At 39.4% G+C, this 24,068-nt stretch overlaps 1 protein-coding gene across 1 annotated transcript in view; it reads right to left on the reverse strand.

Moving 5' to 3' along the window:
• Positions 1-24,068, reverse strand: part of GABBR2 (gamma-aminobutyric acid type B receptor subunit 2) — a 488,838-nt gene that overhangs the window by 121,542 nt on the left and 343,228 nt on the right. Inside the window, exon 13 of the mRNA XM_054817640.1 lies at positions 20,861-20,983. Coding sequence (XP_054673615.1) covers positions 20,861-20,983 — 123 coding nt within the window. The remainder of the gene's footprint in view (positions 1-20,860; positions 20,984-24,068) is intronic.

A 24,068-nucleotide genomic window follows, 5' to 3' on the forward strand; every position in this document is an offset into this window, starting at 1 on the left:
CAAGTATGTCACGTTTTAAGCCATATATTTTTTTGTAAGTTGCCTCATCTAGCTTTTCCTATTAGTTTCTACAATACACTGTGACAGTTTGATAGAGTCAAAGCCCTAACAGTAATTCATAGAGCCTTCTTATGTAAAATGAAAATAACTATTTCAAATAGGTTAAATATATTTACACACACACATACATATAAAAGAGGTTTTGAGGTTCCCAGATGTGTATTATTCCATGTTGGGCTACTGAAAAGTAGCTGTGATCTAAAAGAGACTTTATTTAGCCATGCTTTTATTTCTCTGCATTTAGTACAGCCTTTTACTTTCCTAGTCAGCAGCATGCCACCTGCTCTTTAATTTCCTCAAAGTAGGTCAGCAGTCAGCCATCAATCTTTCATCTTCATTACAGCTAAATCCTAAAGCCTGAGGCAAATGAACCATTTTAAAGGAGATGCAGTGATAGCTGTGGTATTCTCTCTCTCTTGTGTTAGTCATTTGTGGCTGAAAAAATATCACAAAATCCAGATGAAGCTAGCCAGCCTTTAAGTGGAAAATAATAGGAATGCAAGCAGTTTTCACAAAGTATTTGTGAAAATCTGGGGCCCAGTTCATAAACACAGAGACATGGGTCCAGTCTCCACACCATAATCTCCTTCATACACTTACTAGGCTCTGAATTTCAAACGCTAAATCATCACCCCCCTAAAAGAAGACAACTCTAGATCTTCAACTATCTAGTGCCTTACAAACATCTTCTCACTTCCAGCTTCTGTTTACTCATGATCAATTTTTAACTACTTTTCTCATGTGTTAGCACTGACATACAGTTTGAATAGTTCACCTCCTCTCCAGGTCTTTAATATTCCATGAATTTTAGAGACAGTAATCATATATCCTTCTGGCATCAATTCTGCAAAATTAAGCAAGCCATACTTTTTAAGACTTCTTTAATATCAGAGGTTTTCCATTTTTTTGATTAACTCAACATTTCTTGCATGTACCTGTTCCTTTATGAGTTCATTTTTTGATCAGAGGTGACCAGATTTAAACAAAATGAGAAGTACGTGCACAGTTGCAGGGCTGCATCCTCATTGAGGTCACAGAGATGTGGTGGGAAGGCTCCTGTGACTGGAGTGCTGCAACAGATAAATAGGAAGGAACAGGCTGGGAAGGGAAAAAAGGGAAAGTTGCCTATTACATGAGACAGCAGTGGGAATACTTTGGGCTCTGCCTCTGGATAGATGATGAGACAGTCCAGAGTTTATGGGTTAAGATTAGAGGGCAGAACAAAGTGGTATATGTTGTGGTCAGTGCTTACTACTGACCACCTGATCAGGAAGAAGTAGTTGATGAGGCTGTATTCAGACAATGGGAAAAAGCTTCATGTTTGCAGATCCTGGTTCTCATGGAAGACTTGACTGCCCTGATATATGCTGGAAAGACAACACAGGAAACCACAGAATCTGGGGATGTGTGGATTGCATTGATGAGAACTTCCTGACACAGGTGATGGATGATCTGTCAGAGGAGGCACTCTTCTGGACAGGATACCTAGAAAAAAGGCAGAAATGGTGGAGGAGGAGGAGTAGGTTGGTGGAAACCTTGGCTGCAGTGACCATGAGATGGTGGAATTTGTAATCCCGAAAGGAGGAAACAAGGCAAATAGCATGATAACAACCCTGGATTACAGGACAGCAGACTCTGGTCTGTTGAAGGATTTGCTTGGAAGGGTCCCACAGGAGATGGTCATGGAGAGAAAAGCAGACCAGGAGAGCTGGTTCATTTTCAAGGATCACGTCCTCCAAGCATAAGAATGGACTATCCCTACATGAAGGAAATCAAGTAACAGCAGCAAGAGGCCTGCATGGATGAACAAGGAACTCCTGACTCAACTCATCCCTAAAAAGAATTGTACAAGAGGCGAAAGCTGGAACAGGTGAAACCAGAGGAATATAGAAACACTGAATGTACAGGAATGTGATTAGGGAAGCCAAAGCTCATCTGAGGTTAAAACTTGGGAGAGACAGCTAGGGCAACATGAAGGATTTTTACAGGTCTTTCCACAGCAAAAGGGAGACTACTGAAAATGAGAGCCTGACACTGAATGGGGCAGGGGACCTGGTGACGAAGGACATGGAAAAGGATGAGGTACCCAATGCCTTCTTCACCTCAGCCTTTACTGATAAAATTTATCCTGAGGAATCGCAGCACCTGAAAGTGGCAAGGTCTGGAGCAATGATGTCTTATGCTCAGTTGGGAGGATCACATTAGGGAACATTTAATCCAAATGGACATATGCAAATCTGTGGGACCAACTGAATGCATCAATGAGGACTAAGGGAGCTGGTTGATGTCATTGTGAGGCCACTCTTGATTATCTTTGGAAGATCATGGTGACTGAAGGAGGTCCCAGCGGACTGGAAAACCCAAAAGATCACTGTTACCGTTGATATGGGCAAGCAGAAGGATCTAGGGAACTAAAGGCCAATCAACCTCACCTTAATCCCTGTGACAGTGATGGAGCAAATCTCACCGGGAACCATTTCCAAACACATTAAGGACAAGAATGCAATTGGAAGTAGTCAGCAAGCATTTATAAAGGGGAAATCCTGCCTGACAAACCTGCTAGCCTTCTATGACAAAATGCCTAGCTTGGTGGATGAGGGGAGAGAAGTTGGCACTTTATCTTCACTTGAGCAAGGCTTTCAACACTCTTCTGTAACATCCTTATAGACAAACAGATAAAGTAGGGACTAGACAAGTGGACCACAAAGGGGACTGAAAACTAACTAAACTGCCAGACCCAAGGGATTGTGATATCCAGCAGGATGATGTTCAACTGGAGTCCAGTCACGAGTGGTTTATCCTAGGGTTCAACACTGCGGCCAATACTGCTTAACATGTTAATAAAGTGGATGATAGGACAGAGTGCTTCCTCAGCAAGTTTGCAGATCTTGCAGAAGTAGGAGGAGGCATTGCTACACCAGATGGTTGTGCTGTTATTCATCGGGATGCCGAGAGGCTGGAGATCTGGGCTGACAGGAGTCTCCTGAGCTGAGCCAAGGGAAATGCCAAGTCCTGCCCTTGGGGAGGAAGAACCACAGACAACCACCCATACAGGCTGGTTGGTATTTGGCTGGAAGGCAGCCTTGCAGAAAAGGTCCTGGCGGAGACAAGGTGGCACATGAGCCAGCAATGTGCCCTTGCATCAGGAAGAGTGTTACCAGCAGGTTGAAGGAAGTGATTCTTCTCCTCTCAGACCTAGTAAGATCATATTTGGAGTACTGTGTCCAAGCCTGGGATCACTAGTGCAAGAGTCACATGGGCATACTGGATTGAGTCCAGGAATGGACCACTAAAATGCTCAAGGTATGGGAGCATCTGACATGAGGAGAGGCTGAGAGCTGAGGTTTTGCTTTAAGACAAGGTGGCTCAGGAGAATCTTATCCACTTGCATAAAAACAGAATGGGAGGGAGTAAAGAAGACGAAGCCAGATTTTTTGTCAGTAGTATTCAATGAAAGATCAAAAGGCACAAATTAAAATGCAGGAAATGCCATTTAAACATCAGAAAAGAGCTTTTTTTATGATGAGTGAGGGTGGTTGAACACTGGCACATGTTGCCCAGTAAGAGAGTTCATCTTTGAAAATATTCAAAACATGACAGACATGATCTTGAACAACCTACTCTACGTGACCCTGCTTTGAGCAGGGGCATTGGACTAGAAAATATCCAGAGGTCCTCTCTAGTCTCAACGACTCTATAATTCTGTATTTCAGTTCTTAACTTCAGTTTCCTTTTCAGGAGTCACAGTTTTGTATGAATTAAATAAAAATAGGTAAACACTGGAGACCTCTTCCTCATTATGACATATTAGATGAATATGTTTTCCTATTGTAGCACAACTATCAAGTGCTATAAAAATATGATATTGTGACATACTTGGAAAAGAATGCAGGACACCTGGTGTTGAGAATTACTTTCTAAACATTCTTTCATCAAGAAGTGCTATCTGCAGTTTGTCAGAACACCTCTGTGTTGGGTTTGCATGGCAGGGTTTTGGTAGCGGGGGGGCTACAGGGGTGGCTTCTGCGAGAAGCTGCTAGAAGCTCCCCCTGTGTCTGATAGAGCCAATGCCAGCCAGCTCCAAGGCAGGCCCGCCGCTGGCCAAGGCCAAGCCAATCAGCGCCTCTGTGATAACATATTTAAGAAGTAGAAAAACACTTAGAGAGAGAGAGCTTTTGCAGCCGGAGAGAGGGGTGAGAAGATGTAAGAAACTCTGCAGACACCAAGGTCAGTGCAGATGGAGGGGGAGGAGGTGCTCCAGGCACTGGAGCAGAGATCCCCCTGCAGCCCGTGGTGAAGGCCATGGTGAAGCAGGCTGTCCCCCTGCAGCCCATGGAGGAAGGATGAGGGGGTGTAGAGATTCCACCTGCAGCCCGTGGAGGACCCCACGCCGGAGCAGGTGGAGGCACCTGAAGGAGGCTGTGGCCCGTGGGAAGCCCACGCTGGAGCAAGTTCCAGGCCGGACCGGTGGACCCGTGAAGAGGGGAGCCCACGCCAGGGCAGGTTTGCTGGCAGGACTTGTGACCCCGTGGGGGACCCCACGCTGGAGCAGTTTGCTCCTGAGGGTCTGCACCCCGTGAGAGGGACTCCATGCTGGAGCAGGGGAACGATGAGAGGAGTCCTCCCCCTGAGGATGAAGAAGCGGCAGAAACACCGTGTGATGAACTGACTGTAACCCCCATTCCCCGTCCCCCTGTGCCGCTGAGGGGGGGGAAGGTTGAAGCCGGGAGTGAAGTTGAGCCCGGGAAGATGGGAGGGGTGGGGGGAAGTGTTTTAAGAGTTGATTTTATTTTCTCATTCCTCTACTCTGTTTTGCCTAGTAATAAATCAGATGAATTCCCTCTCTAAGTTCAGTCTGTTTTGCTCGTGACGATAATTAGTGAGTGATCTCTCCCTGTCCTTATCTCGACCCACAAGCATTTCGTTATGCCTTTTCTCCCCTGTTTAGTGAATGAGGGGAGTGAGGGAGCGGCTCTGGTGGGTACCTGGCCTTCAGCCAGGGTCAACCCACCACAACCTCTCTTTATTCTATGAAAACATTACAAAGAATAGAAATAAAATTAAATGCAAAGAGAATTAAAAAAAAAATCACAGAGGTATTCCCTCTCTGCATAGCTGATGCATATAACAACAGGTGTATTTGCTCACAAAGATCCATCTAGCTCAATACATGTCTCAAGTCCTACCACACCATCCCTTCCCTAGGGAAGAATCTGAAAAAGGCCAAACATATAGAAACAACTCTAGAATATTCTACCTGCCCTCAAAGATTTCTTGAAAGTGAGGTCATGTCTTTGTATTTAACAACTCTTGATAGATTCTTCTTCCATGAGTGTGCCCAGTTGCTACGTTAATCCCATATAAGCTTTTAGGATGGACAACACTGCAGAAAAGTTCTCCAACTGCACTGTGTTGTACATTTTCCGAACCTGCTAGTTCCACTTCATGCTCCTTAGCTCTTGTATTGGAATAGACTATGTGAGATCATTTCTATTCAGATTTTCTAAGCCACTGAAGATTTTATACTTCCTTGTTCTCATCCATCTCTCTTCCCGACAGAAGTGATCCCAGCCTGTTCCTTGGATGGAGGCTATTCCACACTTCTCAATCCTCTGCATAGCTCGCTCTGTACATTTTCCATCTCCTGAAGGTAGGGAAGTGTGCTGGAACTGTACACAGTGGAAGTACAACTCCACTCTAGATTTATATACTGGCGTAATATTGCTTCATGTTTTGTTCCCTACTTCTTTCCTTGTAATTCCTTACACTTGGTTTGCCTTTTGACTCCTACTGAGCATCAAGGTGACATTATCTTATAACTATGTACTATTGTATCAAGATCTCACAATCACCTGGCATTTATTTACATTCAGTTCCACCTATCATTTAATTTTCACTGAAAACAGAAATCTTGCTTGGGATTTCAATTTATGAAATCAATGTCGTAGTGACTTGTGGAAATTACTTGTCAAAGAAGTTCATCATTTTAATGACTTAAATAATTACTTTGATAATTTCTGATATGACTCTTATTTCAGATTAATTTAAATTTTATGAATTTATTAAAAACAACCCCAAACACTCACAAAATAGGAAAAATATCCAAATTATCACACTCCTGCCCCCGCAGTGATCTTTTCCATCTTGGTCCAGCCTAATTTCTTTGTAATTTCTTATAATGTTGTTTGATGATCTGCCATCACACATACATTTCCATTCTGAATGTGTCTTTACAGTGCTTTAACTGGCTGTTATTTCTTCTATATTAGTATATTCAAATGAAGAATATGAAAAAAACCCTTTGCTTTAAATCTTGTTCACAGCATTATTGTAAGATTAGACCCTAGTGAAAACATTAAAGATATGTGCCTTCAACTTATTCAACAAAATCGAAGAACAACACATTGTCAGTAAGAAATTTTCATTTTCCTTTCATCTGCTGCACAAAGTTACATGCTAGCTCAATGGTATTATGGCAAATAGAAAATTCCATAGTAAATGATTTTCTATTATTAGCTCTATAAATTTATGATATAGGTGTTCTGTTCCACTTTTATTTGCAACAGTCCCACAAAATGAGAGGGGACTAATGAAAGCTGTTAGATCAAAATTCCTTTACTGAAGAGAAGTAACCAGCACACAGGAATATATAACAGGGGGAGATATCCAGCTTTTCGCCTACCACAATCAGAACCAGTGGTTGTTTCAATCATGTTTGGGTCCTATAGCATTCCATAAGAGATTCATGAAATTCACATGAGCTAGGAGCTCATGCATTCAAGACTACCAGAAAGCAAGAGGCACCCCCTGCTCTTGGAAAAATACATGTACATCAAGTTTTAGAAAAAGTAAAAAGGAAAAAAAAGGGGACTTCTTTAACTGGACATGTGGTCTGTGACCAGATACCAGAACTGAAACATCAACAGTCAAGATATTAAATATATATTTGTACATATTAACACACACACTCATTCATACATGTATATGCAATCTATATGCAAAATACTGAAATTAAATATTTAGAGAAGTTTTTTTTCATAAATATGTGCCTTTTGGACTATCTAATTTTGTAGCACACATCAGAAGAGATTCTTCTACGCTACTAAGATTTACACAATATTTTATTTGTCAATGAAAAAAGCAGGCATAGTGATTTTAAAATGTAAGCAGGGTATTTCCATAAAATAAGGATTCCAGCCTTGTAAACCCTAACCTGATATAGTAATAAAGGAACTATCCACTGTTTAGAAAGATTCTCAGATCTCTAAAATTCTTACTTGGGTCACAGATGTTGCATGAGAAAGCAATAAAAGTATCTCAGAATGAATGCAAACTGTTGAATAAAATGGCAATACTAAAGAAATCGGTATGCCAAGGCACTTAAATCCAAAATGTTATTTGAGATAACCAGGAGTCCCTTATAGTATAGTCACAATAAGGAAGTTGATACAAAAAAGACATATATTAGAGAAGAAATTCTATGAGAAAAAATAGGATGGCTAATACAGGTTTTCAAGAGCAAGTAGATAAAAGTAACACTGAATTTCTTTAAATGTACCTGAAAATCAAAAAATTGGATCCATGAAATTGCTGGAGCTAAGGCAAGAAGTAAAGATGACAAAAGAATGAAGTCTCAGCATTTTCTGGTGAAAAGTCTGTTGACAAAATTGCTACACCAGATCTTTCTTTTCAGGTAACAGAAATTAATTACTCCACCAAGATTCAGAAGATTTAAAATAAAATGATAGATTAAGTATTCATCATATAATGTATGTCCAGAGATAATACTGCTGTTTAATTGTCAAAAATAAGCTAACAGAAAATGTAGTTGACAAAAACTGGTGCAAATGTGTAGTCTTTTCATGCAAATTGCTTTTAAGCCAGAGGGCTAAGGGCAGTAAGTGCTGCTCCTACATTTTAAAGGCTGTAAGGGACATGGTACGAGAATGATGTCTAGGAGTACATAGAAGCACTTACGGAAGCTGTGAGATGACTGCCCTCACACAGGGATGGACTTAGACATGGACTTTATAGGCAGTGGTGAAGGACAGGTAGGCAGTTGCTACAGGTCACAGAACAGCTCCTGTGAGGTGCAGTACCCTTGCTGCCTACTTAGCCTGTACAAAGAGGAGACAATGCGTGCCGCATAGACTGCCACTGGAAAGAAAGGACAAGGAGGGCAGCTACAGCTGTGGGGAGTGGGTCTCTCCCTTTACGAGGCACTGATTCCACATCTCTGACACACAGTCAGTGACAGCAGCCAGCCCAGCTCTCTCCTGTCCTCGCCAAATCTCTGAGTCTTCTCAGTTACCTTTGGCCACTATCACCTTCCGAAATTCTGCAAGACCCTCATCTTAGGCCCTGTACCACCCTCATCCACTACGAACTTGCTCCATCACCTTCTACAAAATTAAGTTAGTAAACATTTATATTTGATGCTTACCACAAACAATTAAATCAAGTCTTACTGGGAAGCCTCCAGTTGACTGTCCACAAGCATGTCAACACTAGCCTGGTGGTACCTAAACCATGGCCACCTGCGGTCAGGCCGCTGCCATCTTTAATAGCTGCTCACTTGTAGGTACTGATCTAAAACTGGGCTGACCTAAGCCACAAGTTTGCTTTCACACAGTCAGTTTTATCAATGACTTGCAGGTTATGGTAGTGAATGTGAGTATGAGGTAAGATTTGGTAAGCATGAGAGTTCATGGACATGGGCAGGAGAAAGCATTGCAGGAGGGTGGAGAAGCACGGAAGGAAGACATGCACTTCCCAGACTACAGATGCAGCTGCCGGAGCTATAAGAACAAAAACAGTTTGGAAAGTAGACTTTTGGGTGATTCAGGCCATTACAAAGCAAAAATCCCTCAGTTTTATAGTTTTTAAGAATATATAAGTCACTGAAACATTGCTAATGCATATTGGTCCCATTAACAATGTGGTTACCAGCTATTACGTGTTTCTTCTCTTTTCTCCAGGGAGAGAAGAACATACAGCAGGATGTTTTAAAATAAAAATACATATGCATAAACATATTCTGCTGGATATTGATGCTGGAGACAGCTAATTCAGAAACAATCCTTGCTTTTGTAGGAGTGAGGAGATTTCTGATAATCTACAATTTTTGTAGAAAAGTTCATTCTACTGTTTGGCAGATGCCAAAAAAAGCTTTTTCTCACTTACATATAAAATATACATTTGAATTTTTAGAGGATGCTTATCAGAGGAGAAACAACTTTATCCTCTAAAGTGATGCAATCTTTAGATACATAAAATATAGGCATCCCAAGGTCTTGATTTACTACTGTATGCAAAACCCAAGCAGAGAATGGCCTATGGCACCTGCAGTAAATACTGCTGCTACTAGCAGGTTTTTTTAAGTTTTCAAAATATTTATATTTTCATGTCCAAATATATTGTATTGGTGTTTTGCAGATGAAAAGGTATAAACAACTAAGACTGCATTGCTTTGCCAGGGTGGGACAAGAGTATTCAAGGCTTGGGTACAAATACGGTATAGTATTACTTACAGATGCTGCTCTGTAAGAGAGCTTAGCAACAGTGAGGAATCCAGGAGAACTAAATACAGAAGTGATGACCTGTAGTGCATGGACATAAAGAGGATGGGTTTGTGTGTGGAAGTTCTTCTTCAGGCCCTCTCCCCACCAGCAAAAAGTCTATTTTACATGGGTTAAGTTTCCAGCACTCGGGCACCTGTTTGCTGCCTGTGTGTGTGCCCATGCTGTCTAGCTGGTTCATGGAGTGTCTCCCTGCGTATGGTAGAAACAGAAGTGCTCCACGTGGCACTTCACCTCTACGTAAAAGTACATCAGTACCTATTAAGTTCGAGCAGTGCTTAAGTGGTTTTAGTGCAAAGCCAAGGTGCGTCTTTTAGATGAGAGAGCATTACTTCGTGGTCAAGCACTGCACAAAGATCTTGTGGCAGATGACTACACGGCTTGCTTCTCCCCACTGACAGCAGGACTAATCCATCACTGCCATCAACGCGTTTCAGTACAATGTCTTGGCCAGAACTCAGGACATTCTAAGTGAATGATACTGACTGTGATTGCTTATAATACAAGCTGAGGCTTGCCTTCTCCATAAGATTGCTCATGACTAAAGGTATGGTTGTAAAGGAGTACCAGGATAGCCAGGGTGTGTCTTTTCAGTATCAGCCTATTAAATATTTGAAGGAAAAAGGGAATATTCTTCCCCCAAAGAAGCATTAATTACATTAGAGAATTTGTTATCCTAAATAGCTATTTTAACGCAGAATTCACTGTCTTCAGAGAAGCCTGGTAGAAAGATTTTATTGGTCTCGATTGCAGCCTCAGCATATTCTTGGAGTAATTCATTACGCTTCATTTCATCTGCATCAGCATCTGTTTCTTGACATAAGCATTAAAGTCTTTCTCTATACAGTGGTGCTTGCTTCCAGAAAGCAACAGAGAGATGTTACAGGGCTAGAAAGGGCTAAACATTGAATGCCCAGGATAGAATGCAATGAGGAAGATTAATCAGTTCCTGGAGTCTGTCTTCTGGAAGTTTTTCTTAATCAGGCTTTGGTGTTTGATGGAGGGAGAGTTTTCTTGTCTTTCTTGCTTCTGATATTAAGAACTCAAATCACTGACAAAAGAGCGAAAAATGTTCCTGTCTGGATTATAATGCCTCTAAATCTTGACACTTAATATGCAGTTCAAGTAAAAATGTGTCCAGAGATCCTTCAGAGATTTATCTCTGGAAGAACAAGGAAAGCATATGAGATGAGCTTCTAAGCCCTTGCAAGAGTGGCACTGCTGAACGAAAAGCCAGCTATATTACTATTTGGTAGTCAGTTCCTGACTGCCAAAAAGCATCAGTGTTGTCCTATACCAAGTCTGTAGCTGTTTGCAGCCTTGTAAGGGAGCATATAATCAATGTTAACTTTGGCTCTGGCTTAAGCCATTGGAAGAATAAATCTGAATGAATGTATGCTACGTATTTGAAGTTTAAAGTGAAGAAATGCCACTGGGTTTATCATATACTGAGCCTTCTCAGTGAATGAGCAGAACTGTCACAGTGCCTTCTGTGTGAACCAGCCAGGTATCACTGATAGATCATATGTCTATTGCTTTTAATGGTGATTAGGTTGTGAATCATTTAATGGTAGTCTCACAGTATATGAAGCAATCTCAGTAGTGTTATTATCAGAAGCGGTAAATGGCTGCTTTTAATCCACGAGTATGTAATGACTTTACTGGTGTTAGATATCTGCAATCTGATTTCCTTTCCTCCAATAGTCTAATTCTTTTAGGACTGGGGATTATATCTTGAAATCCCCAAGGGAGAACAATAATCTGGAATGCCAAATGCAGTGGAAAGGATGGGTCCTGTTGGGTATCTCTGGTAGCTGGTCCTCAGAACTGGAGGAGCTCCAGCAGTGATTGCAAAGCAGCAGCGACACGCCAGAGGTGTGACTGCATGACAGCAGCACAAGTAACAATAATTATACGTTAAAAAAACACGGTATCATGCTTCCATATTCCAGAGTTATGCTTCCACTCTAAGAACCATAATTCCCTACTAAAATCATACTTGTTGCTCAACAGCACAAGCAGGAAAATATGCAGGCAAAAATGTTGAGGTTAATCGAGTCTAAAGATTTGTGAGGAGAATAACTCAGATGAGTGTGCCATACGATGACAAATGGAATTCGATTTCAGTAACTGTAAAGCTGTTTTCACCTAAAAACAGTGGAACTACTGATACATTTTCTCAGGGTCTTAATTAGTGCATGGAAGTGATCTGAGAATCACTTTGACAGTAAACTCCAAAATTCTGTTTAATGGTGTACAACAGTGAAAAAGAATACACCAAACATAAGAAACAGGATGAATAATAGATAAAATCATTACACAGATCTTCTAAAATATGCAATATTAGTCATCTTAACGAAAAAGGATGCTTTAGAGTTTCTATGTCATAGGAAAAAGAGCTTAATAAGATCAAGACTCTCTACCAAAGAGAGAAGAGGAAAATAAATTTGTATAGTAAACACACATATGTATAGTAACGAATGGTACTGAAAAAGTAGATGTGAAAGATTCAATTATTTTTTCCCTCAAAGCAAAATAACGTATGTTCAATGGGACCGAAAAGCAACATTTCCAAAACTGAAAAAGGAAGTTCTTCACACAGTGCCTAATTAGCAATTACACTGAACTGTGAAAAGTTAGCAAGAGTCAAAACCAACTGACATTTACGGGAATAACAAAACTATTCAAATAGCGAGCATATAAAACAGTTATGAGATATACACAACCATAGAGTTGAAGTCACTACTCATCGTGAACCGCGATTGGCTGAAAATTTAAGCATGACAGATGAGCTCTCAGATGTGCACTACATGTTTCTAGCATCCACCTCTGGAAGTATTTGTGCCAGTCATTGTTGCAAACGAGCCGCTGAACAAGACGAATTACAAGTCTTGTCGACGATAGTTCCTGAGGTTGTTCCTGATAGTTCCTGATATGTTCCTGAGTTTGGGAAGTAGTGTATAAGTGAATAACGGAGGCAGAACTAAAATTGGAATTGCTTACTGAAGAGGAATAAATACCAGCAACCCTCATCTTATTAAGTAGCTGAAGCAGCAGCCATTCATCCTGCCATTTTGGAACTGACCCTGCCCTATTTCTTTATTTTTGCCAGTTTGATATGTGTTTCCATGGGAACAGAAGCAGGACTAGCCACCAGCTGAGTCAATCTCAGCTGCTGGCTCCCAGTTCTCACGTTTTGTTCTGTTTCCTTGGAAACCAATGTCAAATGAGAAAGAGAAGTAAACCAGCTTTTGCTCTTTAATATTTACTCTTTCTTTGGACCTGCTCTAGATCCTCTGGGCCGGTGGAAGGTTTACAGCTGACTCTAATGGCCATTCATTTTCCTCCTCTCTGGAACGGCTGCCAGCCACCGGTGGGCCCCAGCAGATGCAAGTAAGAGTTCTCAGTTTCAGCTACTGCTGGCGGGCCGCCTGCTGTGAGCTACAATGGCTGGGTTTGAAAGCAGGCTACAGATTTCAGGAGACATTTGGCTCCCGCAGCCTGTAATATTTCAAATTGGAAGGAAAGAAATTAAATTTATTTAAAAAATAGTAGGGGAAACAGATGGGCGTAATGATATTTAGAGAACAAATTGACTAACAAGCTCTGACCTGCATTAGGCTGAACACCCCCAGAAACTACTTCAGCCAATTATATTCTTCATTTCATAATGCACGTTTGACAAAGTTCTCTCTAATCCAGCTGTTAGCTGACTGAATAGCCCAACAGCACAATGTAAACAACCCCCCCAAACACATCTGTTTATGCATATATACATATGCAGAAAGAGAAAAGAACATGATCTGATTGTTTCAAAATGGGAAGAATCTGCATAAATCTACTTAAGCACGTGAATTCGAACCAGACATCTTCTTACCAATTCCAGACCTGTGTTACTCCCACATTTTTACCATGTGTATACAAACACACATACACATTTTGCATATAATTTTGGGCCAGAGTATTTTCTAATTCTTACAACAGCAGTGTCATGACTGAAGATGAATGTTAAAGAAAGAAAATAATGAAAAAAGAAAAAAAAATTAAAAGACTATTAAAAAATATGAAAGAACCCTAGAAAAGCATGCAGGCAACTAATCTAGAACTTTCTATGAAAATTTTCTATGAAAATGATACTCCATCTACATCTGTGCAGTTGAATCTAAATTTTCACACACCATTTGTTTAAAAATGTAGAGACAAATCAATTCCACAGCACAAAAGGCTGTCCTAAAGAAAAGTTTTATATTTGGTGGCTTCTACTCTTAGTTAACTAGTCTAACTATTAGGGTACATCACCATGCTCACCTTGGACATGCTTTTACCCTTCCTTTTCTTTCACATCTAATATATGAACTCCTTCCTGAGTTTTCATTACCTCACATCTCAGTTCTGTTCACACAAGTCTCACTTATCAGTGGCCTGGCATTACTACCGTAACTTCTGTAATTGTATATTTAATTGAATTCACATAAAGTCCAAATAATATCTCTGGAATATTAATTTCTTCAGGTTCTACACTAGGAGCAATCTCACAGAAAAGACAATCAGATACCCAGGAACAACATTTACTCCTACAGTCTTGTTATACTTGCACCCATCTACCAAGAATATACTCAACACCTCTGGGTACTTAGAGAGTTGTCAGGTCAGCTAGCATTGTGATTTTTGTTCTGGGTTAGTTATTTGAATGAAACACTCAGGCAGTTGTAATTGTTTTAAGTCAAGCTTATGCTGCCTTACTCAAAGAGATGTAAGACGTACCAAATTTACCTATTTTATTTATGGGTTTCCTCCAGCTGAACTTGAAATCAAAATGTAAAATCCTATCTTCCTCTATACCAGTGAGACTTTGCATAGCAAATGAGAAAATAATATTTAGGTTTGCTGCTGCAGCAAGGTCCCTCCGGAATTCTTCACAATCAGCCCTCATTTTTATTTTCTGGAATAACTTACTATAACCACTAAAGTTTTGTCATCTCATCATTCACTTCCTCTTCCACCGAACAACACAGGTCCCAGCACAGAGACTGGGACTTGTCCTGAAGGACTCTACAGGCTACATCCCTCCTTCCTGGAAAATGAACTTTTATTTATTCCTTAATTCCATTTGCTTGTTCTAAAGGATTTTATATCCATTTGAGGGCTTCTCTCTTATTCCATGGCTGTTTAATTTCCATGAGAGCCTTTGATGAAAGAAATTGCTGAGTCCTTTTTGGAGAACTAGCAGGCTGTGTCAGCTTCTGTTCACATGCCTGCCGGCTTCTTCAAAGGACTTCACAGAGTTTTTGAAAGATTTGTTCCTTCACAAGTGCCATGTCAACTCTTCCTCAATGTAGCATATTTATTTCTAATTCCAGTCCTGATTAAAATTTTTATAATTTGGTCTGCCTCAGACATTAACTTACAAGTCTGAGGTTTCCATTCTGTCTTGAAAACATGGCAAGACTTTTGCAACTTTTCGCTCAGATATCAAAGCAGTTCTCAGCTAATGATTACATACTGCTGTCAGTAGTTTGACTATTACTCCTTTGAATTGCTTTAGAAAGCCTGGGAGAACATAATCTGTTTCCAGTGATTTATTTCTCATCAGTTTCTCTACTCCTACCAGCAACTCCGGTCAATCCTTGGTGAGTTCATCAGAAGGGTTCTAGCACAGCAATCTCCACAAGCTCTTGCACAAAGAATTTTGCTGAAGAAAGCAGCAAAGCAATCATTTAATCATTCTACATGGCCTTGTTTTCTGCAAGTGATGCTCTTATACTCTGATCAAATATTGTCCCCAAAGATTCCCTGGCAAACTTCCTGCTTCCGATATTTAGAGAAAGATTTATTATTAATTTTTTTGCCTTTTGCAAGATTTTTTTTAGACGGCTTTATTGTGTTCTACATTTAACTTACCAGACTTTATGATCCTTTCTATTTTCCTTACTTGGATACAAAATTGGCTTTTTGAAGGATGTCTTCCTGCTCTTTCATCATGCTGAGTCTCTTCTTTTTCAAGTCTTACTTGATGTGTGACATGCATTTACTCTGTGTCTCCAATATGATATTCTTAATGTTCTCCAGGCACCTGCAAAGATTTAACTCTCTACAGTGTCCTCTTCAGTGTTTCTTTAAGAGCCTTCCTCAGCTTTATGTTGTTCCCTTTCCGAGGTTGAGTACCACTCTACTGATCTTTTTTGGTTATTGCTTCTTCAGAGCTATCAAAGCTAACAACTATGTCTTTGCAGATACAGAAAAGTCCTTCAGATATCAATGCTTTGGAACAGATTCTGTATGCTATTCAGAATGAAATTACGGGTTAATTCTCTCTTATCTGTTGAATTACAAAGCAGTCACTGCTCCTAAATGAGGCAGCATGTTTGTCCAGTTTACACAGGCATTTTTTGCTCTTGCAATGTTTATGACTCCCTCAACATATCAGTCAAAGATGACCTTCTGGCTTGTTGGTTAGTGATATGTGTCTGATAGCATAGTTATACACTTGGAATGCACAGGAATTCTGCCTCACTCACTGAAATGATTAATTTTATTAATCTGATTTTACTCCAACTTTTCTTTAACAGACTGCACTACTATGCTACTGCAATGACCTACTCAATCTTTCCTGTATATTGATATTTTTATTATAGTAATGTCCTCATATAAAGATGGGCATTCTTAGTTTTCACCTTCTATTTCTATATCAGTGCTAGAAGGCCAAATAGGATGTTTCACTGGTCTGGTTTCTGTGTCTTCTAAAATGGCATTTTTGTTCTAGGTTTTTTTTTTCCATTTCATGTTTATAACCATCCCAGGAAAATTCAGTGTGAAACCTTAAATGCTGGTATTTCTGATACCAGAATGAAGTCTATTTTTAAATATTGATAATGTTATCATATGGTTGCATAAGAGGAAACATCACAGACATAACTACATAACTGGTACTAAGACATCAAGGAATGGAAAGGTTGCTGCCCTGGATAAATAGGTTTTAAAATTCTTCAAGAAATACTGGCATCCAGTATGCAAAGTATCACTTTTCTTGAGTCTAACACACCTTGGGAATAATAAAGCCTAGTCCATTTCCCCCAGTATTCAAGTTCTTATATATTAAACATGATTATTGGTTACCTTCCAAGGCCACAGTGATTCAATCTGTGTCGCAGACATTTGCGTTGGGAGAAGACCAGCCAGTCAGAGGATTTCAAGCTACAAGAATTACTACACCATTGTATTACAAGGGAGAGGTGAGTCTGAATGTATGTCTATACATAGACTTACTGAACTGTAGTAGGGATATAATTGAATTATGATACGGCTATTGCACATGGAGAACAGATTGCACTTTGTAAAAGGATTTTGCTATTTCAGACTGTGGTTTCATTCCAATGCAGGTGTATCAGTGAGCAACTGAAATTAGAGCAAGCTGGTTTCCTACGTATTTTTGCCTTGTGGCTGGGTTCTTTATATCTAATTAAGTGTGAAGCTGCCCTTAGCAGGTCATTTATAATGTTTGTTCTTAGATACAGGGGTAAACTCACTCTGCGACCCTCTTCTTAGGGAACTACCCGAACGTCTCCTCCACACAGCTGGCTGTTTCCATCAAATCTGTAGCAGTGCTACGTCCTTAAGAGCTGTATCTGCTCTGTCAGTTTGACTGAAACTGGCAAACAAAGTTTGTTAGGCAGTAGGAAAAAACACACAGGGTACCCTTGCACATAAACATCGCCTTAAGAAACCAGGACAAAATCCAGATGGTTGGGAAAAGGCGGTAGAGCCTTGCCACCAGGGCAAAGCTCTTCCACAGCCCCATACCAGAAGCACTGTAATTCCTCGTGGCCTGTCAAGCCCAACATCCCGTTCGGTGGGATGACGAGGAAGGTTGCAGTCCAGCAACTGGGAGAAACTTAGTCTGGCAGAAACCTAGTTGAGATCAGATCATATCCGCAGAGCATTTTGATTATGACAAACAAGGTGAATTACAATGAAAAAAGCAAATTCCAAGTTCAGCCTAGGAAGAAGCTAGTGAGAAAAAATGTGATTGGTCTTTTCACTGGTCTGAAACATTAGCAAAAGGAGAAAATATTACAGCTGATGCAACAAGCAAAACAGATGAATAGAGGTAATGTTATGGATTAATTCCCATCTTTTACACTGCTGCTTGAAGTTGAGAAGCAGTTTGTGTCAGAAAATGCTTTTGTGTTATGTGAGAATCAAGCCTACAGAACTCTGTACGAAGCGTAGGTAGGAGGAACTTCACAGTTCTTCTGTCAGAGATCAGTGGACAGCTACAGAAATTTTAAAGTAGTCCCTGCCTTTATCTGTAACCTATTTGCTTTTATCCAGTGATTTTGTTTGTATATCATATACCAAATAACTGCCCTACTGATGGTTGGAGGATCTGGATGGTTTAGGGCTCAGTCATTAAAACTTTTACCATGATCTCTTATGGCAGCTGTAGATGTGCTTTTCTTAAGGAAACCTGACATCTAGGGTCAGGATGCCAGAGACCAGTCTGAAAATTGGCAGACCCAACATCCCATCTGATTTCTTCCTTTTGTCAGGGGTGGAGAGTCACCACAAGTGCCTTCCCTTTGTATTTTTAGATGTAGACTGCCCACCCTCAGCTTTTAAGGCATGGATATCCTGACTTTACAAACAACTCCGGAAAAGGAGTCTGGATTTTTAAAAAGTGCTTGATAATTTGCTGGTGTTGGCATTTATATGAACTATTTCGTGAAAAATGCCAAACAGCGAAGGACATTCTCAGTTTTTAGGCTCCTCATCCTGGTTAGTTTGATTGATGTGTGTATGAAGACACAGTTAGCAGAGGACCACCCGATAGTGGCCAAATGTAGAACTTTCACACAGGAAGCCAATGTGTATTCGTAGTTAAAACAGCACTCAAATGGTTCATTAGCTCAAATGACTGATTGCGTTCATAACTTTGGAGCCCACATTTAGTTGAGTCTCTATCACTTGGATCAACTTTAACTGAGACAAAATATCCCCTTAAAATTATTTCACAGAAGCAAATGGGACAAGGAATATACGTGACGCAATATTCCTGAAATAAAAGAGAAACTTGCCTCCGCTAGTGTTTACTATGTGATAAGTACTTTTCAAACACACAAAAGATAATACCTGCTTAGGCAAGCTCAACTAAAGAATTCATCATTGCAGAATACATTTTAAAAATCTAAAATTAAAAAAAAAGCAAATGAAAATAATTATAATTTAATTATATTTTAAAAAGACAAATACAATTGTCATTTGCTTTTACAAAGGAATTTCTGACACCTGAAGAGGTCTGCTTCAGGAAAGCAAATTGCAGTTCACCTCGCTGCTTATATAAGATAAAAACAAGTACGGCACTTTAATGACCAAATTTGCTTGCATAATACTTTCATTTCCTTCTCTCCCCAAATCCATTAGCTTAAAAATACATTCCGCACAACTTATAGTAATAGCAAAGAGCTCTAACAGCAAGTTTAAGTCAATTCTATGCTGAGTATTCAAAATATTACACCTTCTTGTGTGTGCATTCAGTCAATGTGAGTTTGCATGGGCTTACAGAGTTGCCAGAGAATTCCAGTTCTGATACAAAGTTCAGGCAACTGGTGTGCAGCCCCATGGTCTAGATAGCACTGAACATGGAACAAGCACACTGAGTTTTTAGTGGCGTATATTACACGATCAAGGAACACACACTGATTAGTTCAGATGGAAACTGCAATCATTTAAAACTGCAATAAACCTTATTTTTGAAATATCTGGTATTAATGGTTTGATAACATCACAGTTACTGCTGCTGTCTACAGAAATTTCACCTGAGTGATTCTGCTAAGACCAGATATCAGGATCTTTAGTTATGGCTTCCCTCTGACCAGGGAAAAAAGTCAAAGTCCTTCTAACTCATTCCCCCACAGCACTGAAATGAGCATTATTTCAATTGGATTTTGTGACTATTTATCATACTATGTTTGGTTTTATATAAGCAGTGAAACAGTTAACAACACTGATAATTGAAATATCAGTTGCAATGCAGTTGGAACGAAATGAAGTAAACAAAACTATCGACAAGCTGCTATTGTTTCAAGCTCTACAAACATAGAGCAGAAGTGTCTCCACAAGACAAATTTCAGTTACATTTTCCATTTTTTTATTGACAACCATAATAACTGGGGAGTGTCTTTAAAAAAAATGTTCAGACTCTAGGCAATGACTGAGAGGTATCTTTTCAGACTCTAAAATGATTTCTTGAAAGGCATCCCTTGCAGTTTAGGAGGTATCATTCTAAGATATCTTCTACAAATTATATTCAAATAAACAATAAAATCTTCTCCTACTAAAATTCCAGAGCCACACTGCAAAGTAAGAACAAAGTAAAAACAATGGAATAAAATACCATATCTTTCCTTGTAAGTGTTAAGATCAGAAAACTACCATTCTTTTTCTTATTAATTGCCAAGTATTGGAGAAGACAATAACACTTCTAGATTGTCCTCTTATAATCTAGTGTTCAGATACTCCCAGTTTCCATGTTGGAGGCAATAAACTCTCAAACACTGCTGATCTGCATACAGATGGAAATTTTTTTTCCCTAGTTCTGCATTGTTGCTGCCATGTTGCTTGCTGTCAGTTTGTCCAGAAGGCTCTACTTCTAGAAACCTAGCAGATTTCTGGAAAATTTCTACAAGGGGCATTAAGCTATTACCTCCTTCTTATCAAAATCTCTAGCATGACCTTTCTGGGAATGACATTAAAATAGGAACAATCACTATGGGTGCATGCACATGCTATTACTCAAAATAAATATGGCAATAGGTAACATAATTCCTGAACATCTCCACAAAGAATGCAGTCTAAGCAGTGACCTCTCCTGCACTTATCTTGAATAAGCTCTTACTGAAATCTGCTAATGGGTTCTGATAATCCATTATTTATTGCAACAGACTCTGACAGAGAGTCTTAGCAGAGGACTCTCCTGTGTTTACAACACTTTCATCTAAAATCTCTCACAAGTGACAGAAACATGGCACCTTCAATTACAGATACAATTTCTTTTGGTTGCAGTTATTTCATTTCTATTTATTTAAAAAACCCCAAACCCTTCTTCTCCCCAAATACATAGCTTGACCTGCTTTCATATACCTAGTGCATCTTTATCTTGGTCTCACAGAAAGCTGTAGGTACTGATGTGCAACCATAAGGATTACTCAGGCTTGAGGACATACCTCCATGTTATACTTTTCCACTGTCCTTCTCAAAGGATCCACAACCTGCCAGCAAATCAAGATGCAAAGATCAATCAGTAGCATCCCTCCAACTATCACCAGTAGCTTCTGGTCTTTAATAATCTGGAGAGACAAAAAAAAAAAAAAAGAAAAAAAAAGAGGAGGAGATTCCCATGAGCCATAGATAGATCCCTGTACAGCTTTATTCCTATATAGGGAGAAAAAACACAGGTGGCTAATAAAAAGGTTTTATAACAATGAACGGAGAAAATGTTCAGAAATATGAAAAGATGAAAGCAAGAAGACACAAAATTACTTTAGTTTGTTTATTAGAAGTATCTAAAGTGCATTCTGACTTCTAAAATGTAACTGGGAGGACTCTTAAATATTAATATTGAAGTCCAGGTTTAATATTAACTCCTGGAAAATTAAAAAAAATATATTCTAGAGAGCCACTATTGTGTTTCTGTATGCAAATACGGAGAAACATTCATTACATCTCACAGAGATGCAGGAATTAAGAAGGAATTTAGTTTTCACTACGATTTACAGTGTTCACTTTTTTCAAAACCTTCTTGGATGTGGAAAACACACTTGCAAGGTATTAAAAGATAAGTTCATTTTTGAGAATTTGTGTATGTTTTTAACATTTGCTTCTGTTATCAGGGAGCATAAAGGATGATGTATTTTTTCCATATTACAAAAGTTAGAGCCTTTTATGCACATGCAACTTAAGACATGGTTTTAATTTTGCTTTAATTTTAGGTTCAAAAAAGAAAACTAGATTTGTTAATAAAAAGAACAATCAAAATGATGTATTGCAGTCTTGTATAGCTGCATGCAATCCCTATATTATTTCTATTGTTATACATATAGCAACACAGAAAAAATATACTGCAAATACATTAGTTCAGCTGCAAAGTCGCAAATATGTTCAAATACCAGGCTTCAATTAACTTTATGTCAGTCCTCTTGTGCCTATGTTCATGTTTTTTTAAATTCAAATATACTTCTATTGCTAATGGACACTCATCCAATATTCAAAAGATACTGCCAAATTGTTTTAACATGGACAAAACCACATATTTTCCCCTAGTTTTGGGTCTCAGAAACAGTTGGTTTAATCCAAATGAAATATTCAAAAATATTAAGCCTGAGCAGCTTAATAAAGTTGTGATTATTTCAGTTCAGTTTGATAAACTTGTTAGGATTTTGAAAATGCATTACAAAGACAAAAGTGTCAGCTAATCTTAATACAGGCAAGGCTGGTATTCCTGCCTAGAATAAATTGTATTTGCATTGAATTCCTATCAAGCTTAAGTAAATGATAAAATGAACACAATTTGAAATATTGTAAGAGGAACTTTAGAAAGTTTGTTTTTCATATTATTTAGTGAGATACATTTTTATTTTGAAAGATGTTTCTGCAGTATTTTGCACTGCTCTTTGTTAATCTGCTTATTTATTTTATACATCATTTGGAGAAAACTAAGCCTAGAACTAAGGCTAGCAATCAGAATGACTTAAAGGACTTGATGCATTATTTTCATTTCCTGAGGCCAGTTATTTAAATCCATGTAGCTCCCATCATCACAAAGGACCAGAAAATGCTTTCCACATGTTTGCAGCAGTAATAAAGCAGTATGCCCATCTCATTAGGGCACGCCTGGAGAGGGAGGGTGAAGGGGAAAGGTGGAGCTTTCATGGTGGTATGTCTCGCTGCTGGATGGTTCGGCAAGGAGAACTTGGCAAGGAAAAGGTGTCTTGGTGGGAGGTGCAGGGGGAGGAAGACTGTTGCAATGTGTTTCCTCATCACGCTAAAAGGAAAGCGGGTATTCAGCAAAGATTCTCAGACATGGCTTGGTCCCTAGTCGCCTTTGGGAAAGCATAACTATGCCTAACCTTTCAGATGTTTACCAAGTTACAGTCAAAGCTGAAAAAGGACTGTTAATCACTGAGGATACCCTCTGTAGAAAAAGCCCATGCATTTTTAATCTCGTTTTGAATGCCTCTAAACAGGACCTGGGTGAAACATACCTAGTGCTGCTCCTAGTATGAGTGGAGACATAAGAGAGAAACCCATGGGGAATCAAGTCCAAAGACAATTTGGATTTAGATGAAATTTGGACACTTCAAGACAAATTTATTTTTCTCCCTCTTAAGTGGCTAGGTAATTTGTTCTATTGGCATATTTTGATTGGTCTTTCTTTTTAATTGATGAGGTTTATTTTACTGAAGTTGGCTTTTTAACCGTTACGTGTCTAGCCTCTGTCAGTAGCCAGTGGGCAGAGACAGAAACCTTCCAAGGACAATTCATCCCACCTATCTTGGGTACAGTTTAGGATCAGAGAAGTTAATGTTCTGAAATGTATCCTTCCCTTCCCCCCTTTCCCATGAGGGTGTGAAGACAATTAACTTGAGCTAAAAATATGCATTTGGGAAACTTAAAGCCATGTGAAAAGAATCCGCCAGAAATGCTCTATTTCCCTCCGCTCTACTGAACCATAAAAGTTCCTCATAAAAAACACCCAAAACATCAGTAATGATGCTCTATCTTTCTAACAAAAATAATGAACAGTTTACCTAGGACAGGTAAAATATGAGACAACTAGCCCACTGTATTCTAAATTTATATGGACTATATTGATATGGAAAGTAGGGTTGCATTAGATGCAGATTTACCAGCACCTGGCAATATTAATCAAACTGGTACAGTAATGTCAGAAGCGAAATTGAGAAAGGATACTATTAAAAGCAGTAATACTGATAATCCACTCACTAACAGGGTCAAAAGAAATCTCATATTAACACTTCCTATTCAAGCTCACATTGCTAACTGCCCTTCCTTGCTCTTATGCATCTTTCATTTGTACCTGACCTTGCACTACTGCAGGTCAACATTCATATTTTAGTTCACATGTAAGTTTGGTAACCTTTTTTTTTTTTTTTTGGGGGGGGGGGCAGGTAATTATTAGAACAAATAAAAAGCAGAATTCCAGCAAAGAGTGGAGCTCTACCTTGGATGCCTCTTGGAGCATTTTTTCCTGCATTGCATTGTGAACGGCCCTTTTCTGCACAGAAGGGGAGAGGTGCATAACAGCAGCTGTCACTGGCAGCAGGTATTATTCATCCCTTACTTGTGCCAGACAGCCAGGAGGAAGGCAAGCAAAACAAAGCCCATAAGATAACCTGAGGAAGCGATCTGTGC

Source organism: Grus americana, chromosome 2 (assembly GCF_028858705.1).
Source record: "Grus americana isolate bGruAme1 chromosome 2, bGruAme1.mat, whole genome shotgun sequence".
NCBI classification, from domain to species: Eukaryota; Metazoa; Chordata; class Aves; order Gruiformes; family Gruidae; genus Grus; species Grus americana.